General features: G+C 39.7%; 3 protein-coding genes across 8 annotated transcripts in view; 2 read left to right on the top strand and 1 right to left on the bottom strand.

The window, feature by feature from the left end:
- The first annotated feature begins 637 nt into the window (after nt 1-637).
- hgs (hepatocyte growth factor-regulated tyrosine kinase substrate) lies at nt 638-10555 on the top strand. 5 transcript variants are annotated; one of them, XM_014025243.1, is made up of 20 exons: nt 638-758; nt 1471-1555; nt 1701-1776; nt 2060-2152; nt 2819-2939; nt 3063-3115; nt 3288-3356; nt 3489-3613; nt 5239-5350; nt 5474-5572; nt 5653-5748; nt 5849-5887; nt 5967-6131; nt 6227-6440; nt 6519-6691; nt 6768-6908; nt 6990-7173; nt 7277-7407; nt 7512-7694; nt 9217-10555. In XM_014025243.1, the coding sequence occupies exons 1-20, from the start codon at nt 722-724 to the stop codon at nt 9328-9330; spliced, it is 2310 nt and encodes a 769-aa protein (XP_013880697.1). In that variant the 5' UTR covers nt 638-721; the 3' UTR covers nt 9331-10555. The 5 variants fall into 5 exon arrangements, with proteins under 5 accessions (XP_013880697.1, XP_013880718.1, XP_013880711.1 ...); XM_014025264.1 differs by having other exon boundaries at nt 2816-2939; nt 5266-5350; nt 6230-6440; XM_014025257.1 differs by having other exon boundaries at nt 2816-2939; nt 5266-5350.
- A 468-nt stretch (nt 10556-11023) lies between these two features.
- zgc:103625 (methyltransferase-like 26 B) lies at nt 11024-12736 on the bottom strand. Of its 2 annotated transcripts, none has more exons than XM_014025223.1 (8): nt 12655-12736; nt 12325-12483; nt 12042-12244; nt 11774-11936; nt 11609-11668; nt 11468-11535; nt 11222-11300; nt 11024-11150 (listed from the first exon to the last, which is right to left on the bottom strand). In XM_014025223.1, the coding sequence occupies exons 3-8, from the start codon at nt 12239-12241 to the stop codon at nt 11103-11105; spliced, it is 618 nt and encodes a 205-aa protein (XP_013880677.1). In that variant the 5' UTR covers nt 12242-12244; nt 12325-12483; nt 12655-12736; the 3' UTR covers nt 11024-11102. The 2 variants fall into 2 exon arrangements, with proteins under 2 accessions (XP_013880677.1, XP_013880669.1); XM_014025215.1 differs by having other exon boundaries at nt 12325-12455.
- A 98-nt stretch (nt 12737-12834) lies between these two features.
- mrpl12 (mitochondrial ribosomal protein L12) overlaps nt 12835-14716 on the top strand; it is a 6560-nt gene continuing 4678 nt past the window's right edge. Inside the window, exon 1 of the mRNA XM_014025206.1 lies at nt 12835-13021. Coding sequence (XP_013880660.1) covers nt 12963-13021 — 59 coding nt within the window. The 5' untranslated portion in view covers nt 12835-12962. The remainder of the gene's footprint in view (nt 13022-14716) is intronic.

The following is a 14716-nucleotide window of genomic DNA, read 5'->3' as shown; positions in this document are numbered from 1 at the left end:
CTAAAAAAACAATGTTACTTAAGTTTGAAGATTTTTGTCCCTTTATAAACCGCATTAGTTTTTGCTTAAGTAAAGACAAACAAACACAAGGTAAATGTATCTCTTTTATTATTATACAAACAAAGCAGGATTACACTGGTGTTTTATTAAATGCATTTTAAAAAGGAACATTGTGAGGTCAACTGTGATTCTGCCTCTGAAAACATGAGTGAAAAAGAGTTTTGTTCCACCTGTAACCACACCCAGCAGCTCAATCTTKTTGGAGTATGTTATTCTACCACAGAAAAAAGTAAACCTCTTGAGGTCAGGAAAACAAGATTTTCAAGGGTGTTAAATTACTTTTAAACCCTTTAACAGGTCACAATCCTGACATAAAAACCTTCAACTTTTGGGGTATGTAATGTAGGACTCAGCAATGCGCTTTGTTTGGCTGTTTACAGAGTTAAAACAAAATTATTATTATTATTATTATTATTATTATTATTATTTTGACCTTTAAAATATTTCCCACAAATTCAAATGGGCTGTGTTTTTCTGTAGCTTCGGTGTTTTGTCGCTAGAGGGCGACATTTCCTTTCTTGCAGCGGAAGTGGGAATAAGGAAGCGCTGCAGCTGTGCTAACACGTAAGCTAACAGGTTAGCCTGAGCTGTGAGAAGAAATATCGGGATCCGCTCGTCAAACGAAACGCCTCGACAGCCTCCCGGAGACTCAAAAGAAACTATGGGAAAAGGTGGAGGCACATTTGAGAGGCTTCTCGGTAAGTTAATAACACACTGACCTGCTAAATAATTGTAATTATATTTTAAAAGTGCGATGTTTTGTAGCGTTTTGTTTTGACAGGGCTGTGGTTCTTAGGCCAGCTAGTTAGCTGCCTGTTTTCTTTTTTTCCTCGAAGGCCCAATTATTTATTTTATAAGCCCGACCAAGAACTTATTTACTTCACATAATGTTTAAAACAATTAGTGACTCCATTTGTACCTCAAAGAATCAAACAAGAATGATTCACAAACTTACTAAACATAAAAACGTCAACGTCATAATATCTGTTAGGTCCTTCCCAGACTGAAAGACTTATAACTAGATAAACTTATCTGAACTCATTCTCATGAGTTTAGTTTTGTTGTTTTTAAAAAAGTATCTTTAGTACCATTCAACCTTAAATGATAGTTAACTATTTAACATTTTTATTTTAGTTTATTCTAATAATAATGCTCAAGTTTTTGATAATTTGTTTGACCTAAAACACACGAAATTAAGACATTTAAGAAAATATGTGATCTTGAATTCTTTTAAGCAAGAATTAAAAAAAACATCATTACACAGATACATTTAATAAATTATGTGGTTGAATTTAACAGGTGTACATAAAGGTTCGTATCTTTTAGTTTTATTCTGAAGGTTTCAGAAACTTTGAGGAGCGACAGTTATTGATGTTTTAAACAATGCTGAACTATTTGTGTTAAATACAGATAAAGCCACCAGTCAGCTGCTGCTGGAAACCGACTGGGAATCGATTCTCCAGATCTGTGATCTCATTCGACAAGGAGACACACAGTGAGTTATTCAGCAGTGAAACCTTAAAATTCAGCTAAATTAATTGCTTTACAAACAAAAATTGTGCAGACGTTACTCTCTTTGTGCAGTCTGTCTCGATCACTTTGTTTACACACTGATTTTATTTATTTTTTTCATCTGCAAGAGCCAAACATGCTATTGGGTGCATTAAGAGGAAGCTGAATGATAAAAATCCCCATGTGGCTCTCTATGCACTTGAGGTAAGGCACATTTACACGGGAATTTACAGTATAATGTTGAGGATAGTCATACTAGCGAAGAAATACTGCAAACCAAATAAGTCTTTAAATGTACTTATATTATGTAAACAATTCACAGTCTACATTTTATATTTGCTAGCATGTTTGTAAATTAATTAGCTCCCAATGCAAAAAGGTAGGAGTCCTTCTTAAAGTAAATGTGTAAACAAGTTGCCAAATCTTTTGTTACCTGTGCAGCCAGAACAGGTGTATTATCAGTGTGACTGTACCTTTTACTGTCCAGGTCCTGGAGTCAGTGGTGAAGAACTGTGGGCAGACGGTGCATGATGAAGTTGCAAGTAAACAAACGATGGAGGAGCTGAAGGAGCTTCTTAAGGTAATCTGTTTGTTCACCTATTGAATCTTCTTATCTGTTGTAAATATACTGCTCTAATGGACTTAATTTAATGTTAAGAATATTGTGGATTCGGTTTCCAGCTTTGCCACGTGTCCAAGACTTTTACATTGTCTTGGTTATTATTGTGTGATTGAGAGAAAAGCACTTCATGGGTGTGCTTGTGTGAATGTTGGGATGAGAAATGCATAGATATTTGGCCTATTATGCTTATTTTTTATTTTATTTTTCCTAATCAGGAAAGACCTACATTTTGTACTGAATGTTTCATATATTAAATTTCTAACAGTTTGAGTTGTCCGACTCAAAAGTGTTTAAAGTCTTATGATCCTACCCGCCTTGTTTCTGACTCAGTCACTGCTCCTCGCTCTCTGGCAGCTGATTGGTCTAACAGCAGGATCCATCAATATTTGATTGGATCCTCGAGGTACCATGTGACACAGGCTCTGCGGCCTGTGTTGTTTGCAACTTCCTGATGATGTCATTGTCTTGTGACAGGAGTGTTTTCACTTGATATAAACACAAGGGACTTCCCACCTCACTTCTTCTCTTTTTGCTCATTGTTGAGAACGTAAAAAAAAAAGGGCAGGTGGTCTTAAAGGACTGTGTGTTTTGTGTTCTATTGTGTTTTACCGTAACTTTCAGAAGCAGACAGAACCAAATGTCAGAAACAAGATTTTGTACCTGATTCAAGCCTGGGCTCACGCCTTCCGCAATGAACCCAAATACAAGGTGGTTCAAGACACATATCAGATCATGAAAGTGGAAGGTAAGCGTGTTTGTTGTACACGTTTGTCTCAGTCTCACTAGAAAGAAATCCTTACATAGAATTATTATTTTTTTTGCTTTTTTCATAATTCTGCACAGTGACTTTTTTTTCTTTTTTCAATAGGTCATGTTTTCCCTGAGTTTAAGGAGAGCGATGCCATGTTTGCAGCAGAGAGAGTGAGATTTATTTTCTCGATTTTCCTGTATTTTTATTATTTTTTTTAAATATGTTACATGGTTTGTGTGGTACGTTTTGCTTTTTAGGTATTTTTACTGAACCAGAGACGTGTACTGAGTTCTTGTGTTTGTTGTGTCATCATATCTAACATGTGGTGTCTGCGTCATGCAGGCCCCAGACTGGGTTGATGCTGAGGATTGCCACAGGTGCAGAGTTCAGTTTGGAGTTATGACAAGAAAGGTAGGCTGGGTTTTATAGGTAGAGCAATAAAGTTTTTATGATTTTCTTTACTCCGTAAAAGCTGTTTGTGTGAAGTATGCGCTTCGAGCCGCTGTGAAGYTGATCTCTGTGTTCTGCGCCTTTTTTTTTTAGCACCATTGTCGAGCTTGTGGCCAAATTTTCTGTGGGAAGTGCTCATCTAAGTACTCAACCATTCCAAAGTTTGGGATTGAGAAGGAAGTGCGCGTGTGCGAGCCCTGCTTTGAGCAGCTGAACAAGTGAGTCTCCTGATATAAAGACGGAAATAAACTGTTTTTGTTAGTGAAGGCCGATGATAAATGTTATAGTTCCAACCTGTGAAGAAAAATACTCTGTCGGCTCAAACTGCAATGAATGGATGAAATTTTTCTCCACAAAGAGCAGTTTGATCTGAGAAGGACGACATGCAAATACAAGCAAATGTTCTTTCTGGTTTCACAACATGGTCATGGTTGTGTTTTTATATTGTGATATGTATGGACTGCTAATAATGGTGTCTTTTTAAGTTGGGTTTTTCCTTAATTTTCTGATTCTATGCAAGTAGAATCAGATATTCTGTTAACATGTAGGACTTCTTGTTTAACGAGCAGCTTTAAATCGTAATGTTTCATATCCAGCTATTATTTATTCTTATTAACTGAGTACTTTTGTGTTTTTTTTTAGTAAGAAGATTTGTTTTACTGTTATCTTCGAGTGTATTTTTTCAGCAGTGTTTGTTCGGTATTTTGGGAATTTTAAAGATGTCGATTATTAAAAAAAATAAATTAGACTTTGTTAATATGTTGATAATAAAATCAGCCAACATTTTTCCAATCCAGATGACCAGAAAAAAATGTTAATTGTATTTATATATTAATTTTTAACATCCTACCTGTAGATTAGTGTAAATCAGTGGTTCCCAACCTTTTTAGACTTGTGTACCCCCTGAGCTATTTTGTCATACCACTAGTACCCTCTCTGTCAAACGTAATGATTATTTTTTATTTTTACTTTTCATTTTTTTATTTATTCATTTATTTCATTTAATTAAAAAATAAAACATTTAATCAAAAAACAAAACAATTTTCAACACAACACAAAATCATTAAATGAAAGGGAGCAGACACACATACATACATTTACATAAATAATTTTACACACTAGGGGTCAGCAAAACAAAAAAATAAAAATATCTAATAGCAATAAAAAAGATTACAACTACTCAACCAGCAGCTTGTTTAAATGCCTATTATGTATTTTCATACAACAAATCAAATTTTACCAATCTTCCAACATTTTTATCATCTTTAGCCAAGTTGTTCCTAACTTAATTCAACTTATTTCCTTATTTAACCCCCTAGAATGCTTACTTCTCAGGCATTTTATTCCTTTCAGCTCAAATTAAACATWAAGATAAATATGTTGCCTTGAAAGTGAATAAGTAATTAAACCAGGTAATGGCAGGTGAAGGAAGCAGCAGCATCCAAAATACATCAAATACCCCAAATGAGCAAATTCCATGACTTTCCTCATTTTATACAGGATTCCATTTCATCTCAATTACGTGATTCCGTCTGTATTTTCCYCATTGGGCCCTACATATCTCAGTCCTATTTTTATTTTGTTTTTTACATACCTGGGAAATTTTTCCACGTACCCCCTGTAATATCCTCATATGGTTGGGAATCACTGGTGTAAATGATGTCAACTTATTTATTCAGACATGCAGTGACACACATATCATTACTCAATATTATGTGTTGAGATGCATACCTAAAGATTAATTTATTGACTTGTAAACATTTCCAGTAAAGTTTCTTTTGAGCAGAACACTCTTGTCTAATTTCCAAGGTTGTGTGTCCTCCCTGATCCCTTTCCTCACCAGCCACCCCTCCCTCTCTCCTCAACTTAGGAAAACTGAAGGGAAAGCTCCTGCTACAGGCCCCTCTGAGCTGCCACCTGAGTACCTGACCAGCCCGCTGTCCCAGCAGTCACAGGTAATTATTTTTACAACAACGTTGGAAAACAAAGGGTTCTTAGTTATTTCATACATTCGTAGAATTTTAAACTTGCTTCTTCTTACATCTTCATGTTTATCYTCACATATTTTTGACGACCAGATGCCCCCCAAGAGAGATGAGGCAGCTTTGCAGGAGGAGGAGGAGCTYCAGCTGGCCATCGCTCTGTCCCAAAGCGAGGCAGAGGAGAAAGAGCGGATGGTAAGTTGCACGGATGAAATTTAAATAAATCGTTTTTACCGTCAGTTTGTAAATAATAAATTAAACCTGGTTTCTTTCAGCGACAGAAGAACTTTTACTCAGTGTATCCCAAAGCTGATCCCACCCCGGTGACTTCTTCAGCCCCACCTGTCAGCACCCTTTACACTTCTCCTGTGGTGAGACTCAACGGTTTTAACAAAACCAGACATTTTTTTTAAATATCAGATTAAGGGTATGTTTTAATAATAATCAATTTAAAACATGTATTCTTTGCAGAACTCCTCTGCTCCATCTGCTGAAGATGTAGACCCCGAGGTACTTTTATTGCTCCTTTTTTTTGTATRGTTAATTGAAATGTTATATTTATTAGATACAACTCGTTGCATAATTCCAGCTGGCCCGCTACCTGAACAGAACATACTGGGAGAAGAAACAAGAAGAGGCTCGGAAGAGTCCCACCCCCTCAGCCCCAGCCCCCGTTTCATTGGCTGAACCCCTCCCAGCAATCAGCCAACCGGTGGAAACTCATGTCCCAGTTCAACCCGTCAGCGTAGTGGAGGTGTTTAAAACTGGCAGAAATCCTATTTTACGTCGGCTGAGGTGGAGCTGGTCCAAACTCTCTACTCACATGTGCTCTGTCCGCTCTGCTTTCAGCAGCAGTACCAGAACGGTGAGTCCGAGGAGAACCACGAGCAGTTTCTGAAGGCTCTGCAGAACGCCGTCACCACCTTCCTTAACCGCATGAAGAGCAACCACATGCGTGGGCGCAGCATCACCAACGACAGCGCGGTGCTCTCGCTCTTCCAGTCCATCAACAACATGCATCCACAGCTGCTGGATATCCTCAACCAGCTGGATGAAAAGCGATGTGAGTCTCGGTTTGTGTGTACCTAGACCCGTCTGTCTTAGGTCCGGTCTCTCAATGTGCTGTTCTGGATCTTGTCAGTGTACTACGAGGGCCTGCAGGACAAGCTGGCTCAGGTGCGCGATGCTCGAGCTGCCCTCAACGCGCTTCGAGACGAGCACAGAGAGAAGCTGCGCAGAGCTGCGGAGGAGGCTGAGAGACAACGGCAGATCCAGCTGGCACAGAAGCTGGAGATCATGAGGCAGAAGAAGCAGGTGATTAATTTATTCTTTACAGTATAAACAGACATGTATTCATTACAGTGACTTCAAGTGAATCTTTGAACTTCAGGAATACCTGGAGATGCAGAGACAGCTGGCCATTCAGCGCCTGCAGGAGCAGGAGAAGGAGAGGCAGATGCGCTTGGAGCAGCAGAAGCACACCATCCAAATGAGAGCGCAGATGCCTGCTTTCCCTTTGCCCTATGCCCAGGTACAGACCGTCACCATCTCTCCCTAAAACACAGGTCACACTTTTAAATGTCTTTTAGGTGATTACTTACTTGATCCACAGATGCAGTCTTTGCCTCCTAATGTTGCTGGAGGGGTGGTATACCAGCCTGGTGCTCCACCCAGCTACCCAGGAACCTTCAGTCCTGCTGGTTCTGTGGAGGGTTCTCCTATGCACAACATGTACATGAATCAGCCTGGGCAGACCGCACCAGGACCGTACCAGGCTATGCCCGGTGCTGCCACAGGTGGGAGAATTATTTTTTGATTGCCACAGAACATGAGGGGAAAAAAACCACAATAAGGCCAACTTTGTGTGTGACTCTTTCCTGTTTTTGTTTTTCTTTCCAGATCCTAACATGGTTAATGCATACATGTACCAGGCTGCAGGCACCAATGGACAGCCTCCTCCAGGACAGGCCCCGCCCACTACTACTCCCCCCTACTCCAATTATCAGCCCACGCCCACGCAGCCGTACCAGGTCTGACTGAACGCCCAAGCTGGATTCTCTGACCTTTTCCCAGCAGTTTTCACCAAACTATTTAAAATTTGTCCCACCAACGGTTCTGTTTGTGTTCTGTGCAGAACGTGGCTTCTCAGGCACAAAGTTTGCCCCAGATGTCGCAGGCTGCCCCCGCCAACGGTGTGGCCTACATGAGTTACCAACCGTACACCATGCAGAACATGATTTCAGCGTTACCCGGACAGGATCCCAACATGCCCCCCCAACAGCCCTACATGCCAGGCCAGCCGCCCATGTATCAGCAGGTCAGTTGTGGAAGATTTTACCAGAAGTTCTCAACACGTGCAAATTTATTCCACCATATCTACTAGGGATGCAAGTTATCGATTAATGGATTAATCTAAAGTTGATTGATCTTATCGATCGGCCAATGATTAATTGATAAGCAGCAATTTTCCTAAAAACCTGACATTCCTCTTGAATCAAGGCTCTTTCTATGACATGAAGGGCTAAATTTTTACATTCTAAATAAAAAAGTACAGTATTATTTTAACAATTTATTGTGCCAGCTGTGTGAGTAAACACTGACTGAATGAACAGAGAAATGTGGATTTCTCTCACATTATTAAACTTGGACATATTTATAAAATATAACAAAACAGGAATCTCTTTATTTGCTACTTGGAAAAAAAAGAATAAAACAAGTAAAACACTTAATCCACCCTGAAGAAGAAAAACTATCATTTAAACACAGGGTAATATTTTAAGCTAAAGATTAAACATAATATCCCTGAAAGACATGCAATACAAATGAGTACTGGCAATTGTTTGTTTGTTTACATTAGCTGTGGATCTATCTTAGCTGGGCTGCACGGCAAGATTTGACGTCAGTTACTGTTCATTAGATTGGTTTACTGGTCAGGTTATGTCACACAGATTAGATTAACTTCATATTTGTGGCGACTGTAACTTTTGTGTTGTTTTGTTCTTTCACACAGAGTTAAACTCAACGAGAGGAAGCTAACGTTAGCCACACTTAGCTTACCGTTCTGTTGTCCTGCTCTCTTGTTTTAAGCATCATACTGCTGGATGATCCGGTACAGCCTTCGGTACTTTTCCTTCGAGTTTGGTGTAGTCGATTATTATTGTTGTGTCACAAATAAAACTAAATAAGACTCGTGTGTTAGTGGTCCCGTCCACATTTCTGCTCAGTTCAACAGGGCTGGGGTAGAGTAGCAGCGCCCTCTGCTGGATAAAGTCAAATCTACACTGAAATAAGGTTTAAACGGATGTTGGGATTTTACCTTTTACTTTTTCATAGCGACATGTACAATACAAGAGTCTCATCAGTGCAATCATTGAAACATCAGACTGTATTTATGAAAATATAAAAACAGCAGAAGAATTTAGAAGTTAAACAAAAACAACCAACAAAATAAATCAAAATACACTACACCGCACTTAGAAGATATTTTCATAATTTCATTTTGTATAATGCATGACTGTTCTTAAAATCTTGCGATGCATGTATGCAATTCAGCTTCTTTAAACTGTGTCTTTTTTCTAGGTTGTGCTGAGATTTAGTCTTCAAACTCTAAGACTCAGGCTKATTTGTGGCTGATGGTTCAATTTCTCAGTTTCTTTCTTCTATAGTTGATCTTTTTTTTGGTTCTGTTTTCATTTGTTAATTTGTTGGTATTTCCGATGCTGACATGAGTGCAGAGTAGAGAGGAGGAAAAAATGGGCTTGACACACAGGTTYGGTTGTATTTCAGTTTCAGTCCTTTCAAAATGTTCTTTTTTTTCTCCACTTTTTCATTATTTCTAGGCTGCCCCCCCTGGTGGTCCTGCGCAGCAACAACAGCCTCCGCAGCAGCAACAACAGCAGGCGCCTCAAGCTGTGCCCAGCCACACGGAGGCGCAGCTCATCTCCTTCGACTGAAAGGCTCGGAGCTGCAGTTTTACACACTACACCTTCTTTCCACCTTTTCCCTCTCCTGAAACCTAAGGATACATTTTGGAAACACACACACACACACACACACACAAACGCCCACCTTCCACCTCGCTGTGATGTTGTGGCAAAGTAAAATATTGTGATGATGTTGCAGAACTGTAGCTCTCCTTGCCTCGCCCCTCTGAAGTGTGGGAGTAGGGAAACAAAGCTGCTGTGGAGATCACCATAACCCAAACCTCTGTCCCTCCTCTTCCATCTTTCAGCTGATGTGCGTGTAGTATTTCCTAATGAAAATAAATAATTCAAGTGCAGAAAATGCCAGTGGTAAGAAAATATTCTATTTAGGAGATAAAGAAAACACAACCATCGTTTGTTTCATATTTTTCTAAAGCTGAATTAGCACGTTGAGTCGAGATGACTTTCAGGGATGGAAGTGAAACGTTGCGACTCGTTCTGACAGTCTGGGCAGTGATTGAGAAACGTGTGTGTGTTTAATTGGTTGACAGGTTTCTTAAAACTAGTGAAGGTTGAACTGGAGACCATGACAAGTGCTCTAACTTCAAATGTCCATCTAACTCACAGCTCAACATTCCAGTTGCAGTTCTCCGGTCATCCCTCTCACGGACTTTGGGCGTCTTGTTTTGGCATTTATTTGTTGTGTGCTGCTTGGACTGTTGGGTGTCTTAATGTAGTTTTTGAGGTGATGAGCCAAGTTGCAGAGGTTGTACGCTGTAGGTGAAGTGTTTGAAAATTCACGGGATAGCTTTCTAATTCTTATAGAAAAATTTGTGCATAAAAATAATTTAAATTAACAACTAGCAACTATAAAAAAGCTAAAATCAGCCAGGTATAGCATCATGCGTCTTTAAAGTGTATTATGTTGCCATTTAAAGATCTAATGTAAAGAAGACGCAAGCCTCAGAAAAAGTCTGTAATAACCATTTAATTGCCTTCAGGGGCCAAAATTTGCATTATTTGGTTGTAATTGTTACATTTAACAAAGGTGCATAGAAAGTACATCTGGGAACTCTTAAGTGTAATTGACTATTTAGAAATGTGGAAATGCTTTCAGAGTGAATATGATGTCCTGCATGTATGTATCACACTTTTAGTGACTCTGTAACTCTTCTTTATTTCATCTTACTGATCTGTCTGACTAAAGTAATTTTAAAATTATATTTAATAAATATCAGGTTCTTATTGCCCACTCGCTTCATCTCATTTATTTTACTGTTCACATAATCTATAAAGGGTGTCCATACAGGAAATACAATGGAACTAACGGCTATTGAACTAAAGAGAAAAGATTATGGAATCACCCTGTAAATTTTCATTCCCATAACTAACACCTGCATCAAATTAGATCTGATTTATCAAACTTCTTAGTGGATTTTTTAGACTTAAGTGCGGAAAATTTCTTAGATTTGCTCCTACTCAGACTTAAGTGTAAGTGCCAGTTATCAAAATTCTTAAGTCTAAGAACCACTCTTACTCTCAAGAAAAGTTAAGACTGCTCCAGAGGACTCTTAAAGTGGTTAAGAGTTGCCACTATGGGTCTGAGATGTCCTCCTCCCCACCTGAGTGTTATGCTCAGTTATAAGGTGTGGAAAACAGGTTTAGTCAGAAATACAAAAGGTAAAAAAATTATAATTAAAAAAAAAACAATGTTGGACTAAAAAGCAGATATTTGTGTGTGTGGCTTCTGGGGGAAAAAAAAGGTATACTCAGTTGGTAAGATATGTTTTACATTTAACACTTTAGAGTTTCCTGAAGATGAGGCATTTGTAGTAATCTTCCATCTCAATCTGAAAAAAAGAACGTTACAGGAATTAAACATATGTTGGTAGTGCTGTAGATAGAGAGTAAATTAACTTACCATCCTCTCTAAACGCAGGCCGTTTCCATAAGCCTGCTGTCTGAGCACATCAATGTCTGGAAGACCCCACTCTGGATTCCTGCAACCATATTATGCAATCATTTATAACCATGCTCCCAAAAAACACATTTCAAAACTCAAGTTTTACATTTTATACGCAAAAAGTTATCACTTTAAGATGACACTAAGATGAGTGTGACATTTATTATAAAAATCTGTCGCATCTATTAAAAATATTCTACTTACAGTTTTCGAAGCTCTTCATCCAGATGTTCGTTACAACTCGGTGTGATGATTCCATTAACAGCAAACACCTGGAACAGTTTTCCACATGTTAACTATATGAATTATAGTTTATACTGAAATAAAACTATGGTTCTTACATACCCCATGTGTTATCAGAAGGCCATTTTGTTTGAGGAGCTGACCTGCTCCACTGAAAACACCCTTGGGAAAACAGAAAAGGGGTCATTCAAAGAAAAAAAAAAGTTTTATACTTAGAATTGCTCAGTAAAATGTAGGAGCCTTAGTTGTTGCTTTAGATGAATATACCTGTGCTGTTTTGAAAGAGCTGTACTGTAAGAGYTTGATGGCAATAATGACATCACAGGAGTTGCGAGAAAGGCCGGCCCATTTCTCCCAAGGTTCGCTGGCATCCAAGAAGATGGGCTGCAGCACAGTTTTTGCTTGGGTTGCATCGATATAAGCCTTTATACTGTAAACAAAGTGTACACATGCCTTCACAGCTTTTTTTTTTAATCAATGTGATGTTCAGAGGAAAATGGGTTGGTTCCAAAAGCCTTTTCTGCAAAACACAAACCTGTCCCGGTACTCCTCTTTGATGTCCGATGGCTGCCAAGTAACAAAAGGGATTTTCTGGGCAAAGCGTATGACATGCTGTCCAGTTCCAGAGCCGAGCTCCAAGGCAAACAGCTTCCGGGGGGACTGGTCCTCCAGGACCTCTTCAAGCACTGAGCAGAGATCCTCCCAGTTTCTCTCTGCCTGAGGGGACAGCAGCATGGTCTGGAGGATGGAGAGACAAATCATGTCACAAATGATTTAAAAAAAAAATCAGCCACCAATGCAGCCACCATGATTCATACCTTCCTTTGAGTTGAGTCACAGAGGCTACTGAGGAGGTGGCACGTTGGTGTGGAGTGGATGTGATGGATGACTGGAGCAGCAGATGGGTGCACAGATTACCTGGTTAAGAGGATTCACACTGAGCTCCACCCTAGTGCAATACGTGTGAAACACAAACACTACCAGAATAAAACAATACAACAGTAAAATAAATCTGTAAAAACAACTCTTCAGGATATAAAAACCTAACCACTAGTTGCACAGAACCATGCAGTTCTGAAAATGCTGCATAAATATTTTGAAATAAACTCTTTCGATTAGTCATTACAATTATCTGTGGTTTTACTTACATTCTGCATACATGTACAAGCATATAATTAAGTATCAAAACTGATGAATCAAAGCTGAATCAAATTATCTTTATCCACCATCCTAGAAAATAACTTTTGAAAAAAAGTGCAGCGCTATTCTTGTTGTTTATTGTCTCTCATGGGCTTCCGTAGTCTTCCTAAACGGCGCGGTGCATTATGGGTAGGTCAGCCGTAGAGAGGACGCCATGTGCCTTTGAACCAGGGGGAGACTGGAAGCAGGTCTGTGATAATAAACTTGATTTAGTTGTAGCGGGACTGTCTGCCGAGCAACTCCAGATAAAGCCAGCATGTACTGCACCAGACGCTGCCTCCGAACCGCGCTGCGGGCCGCCGGGCACCTTCACCGGTACGTTCCGAGCAGTTAGTCCGCAACAAAAACCCCGGAACCGCAGTCCGTTCATCCCTGAGCTGTCGTCTTCAAGGACAGCCGGCGACTGCTGCAGATTATTTTGGATTATTTAAATTATCGCCAATACAGTAAAATACTGACCACATACTTGGACTAAAAATATAAGATTTTTCTCGCTTTTTGGAGCTAATTCAAGTTAGCCGCCAGGTAACGTTAGCCTCCTGGAATGAGCAGGATTGAGTGTTTTTATAAAACAAACTAATAACAGATCAGAGCACGAGAACTGTTATTTTTCTGCTTACATCTGCAGTATAGGTGACATTATGCACTTATAATTGTTTAAAAGAAAAGAAGTGCACTTCAAACTAGTAGGTAAACAAAATATAGACAATGAAATATTAGATAAAAACAATTGTGTTTTCTTTAAAAAATATAAGGTTATGAATATAACCACGGTTCCTTGAAGGAATGGAACGAAGTACAACACACAGTTGTATATGGGACACGCGCGCCTGGCTGTGTCCAAAACAACAGGCCGGGTCCTTGGTAGACCAGGAAGACCGGAAAAAAAGGGGCTGTGAATTTGGACGGTCTAGCCTCCCCTCCACCCCGGCCTACGTCATGTCACCTAGCAACCATGACGATGCTAAACAGAAGCAAAAATAGATCAAAATTAGAAAAAAAATATTGATATATTAGCATTATTAATATCATAAAACAATGAAATGAACTTAAAGGTAACATTTGAAGAACTAATTGACCTGCTGTAGGTGCATGTTTATTTCGCGTTTTTTATGATAAAAATAATATGTAAAAACATGTCCATACAAATGATAAAAGTATTAGAATTGCAACCGCTAATTTAAAAAAAATTTTATATCGCCATATTTTTTTTTATTTAAAACGTGTTCTTTTCTCTCACTTCGTCCGCCATTACTAGCTTAAAAAAAATCTCCAGTCGGGCCGCAATGCATTATGGGATATACTGGGCCGGGAAGGATCCATCAGACCTGTCCTTCAAATTGGGGGAAAGGAAGGACGTATTTGTCGGCTGCATCGGAGGAGTCTTCGGTTTTGGACGGCCTTCGTCGCGGCGCTGTGACGTATGCGGCCGACGAATTCAGCCTTCGGAGGACCCGGCCTGCCGTTTTGGACACAGCCCACGTCTTTAGACCGGTGACATGGTGACGTTGAACGTCGGGTGACAGGCTCCGCCTTCACCCTATAAGTTCGGAGTCACCGGCGTCATTACTCAGTCAGATACCGCCCTTCGCCGAGCCTTTGTGATGCGGGGCCAACAAGYTGTTGTACTTCGTTCCATTCCTTTAAGGAACCGTGGTTATATTCATAACCTTACGTTCCTTTTCGGTCATTTCACTCAGTACAACATACAGTTGCATATGGGACTTGTCAAAGCGCCCCGCAGAGCAGTATCAGACCTGAGTTAAGTAGTGTGCCTGAGTAAGTACTGTACTAATGCAGAGCTTTGGACTCGGCAGAAAGTACAGAATGAGCCACTGAAGGTGCTGTTACATCCAGGCTGTAAAATCGTGCAAATGTGTTTGGTGAGGTCCAGCTGGCTGCGGCACAAATGTCACTCACAGATACCCCTTTAAAAAGGGCCCAAGATGTCTCTACACCCCTGGTGGAGTGAGCTTTAACTCCAAGAGGAATTTGAAGGTTTTTGCTGCT

Source organism: Austrofundulus limnaeus, unplaced genomic scaffold, assembly GCF_001266775.1.
Source record: "Austrofundulus limnaeus strain Quisiro unplaced genomic scaffold, Austrofundulus_limnaeus-1.0 Scaffold4, whole genome shotgun sequence".
Classification (NCBI taxonomy): domain Eukaryota; kingdom Metazoa; phylum Chordata; class Actinopteri; order Cyprinodontiformes; family Rivulidae; genus Austrofundulus; species Austrofundulus limnaeus.
This window is presented reverse-complemented; position numbering and strand designations above follow the sequence as displayed.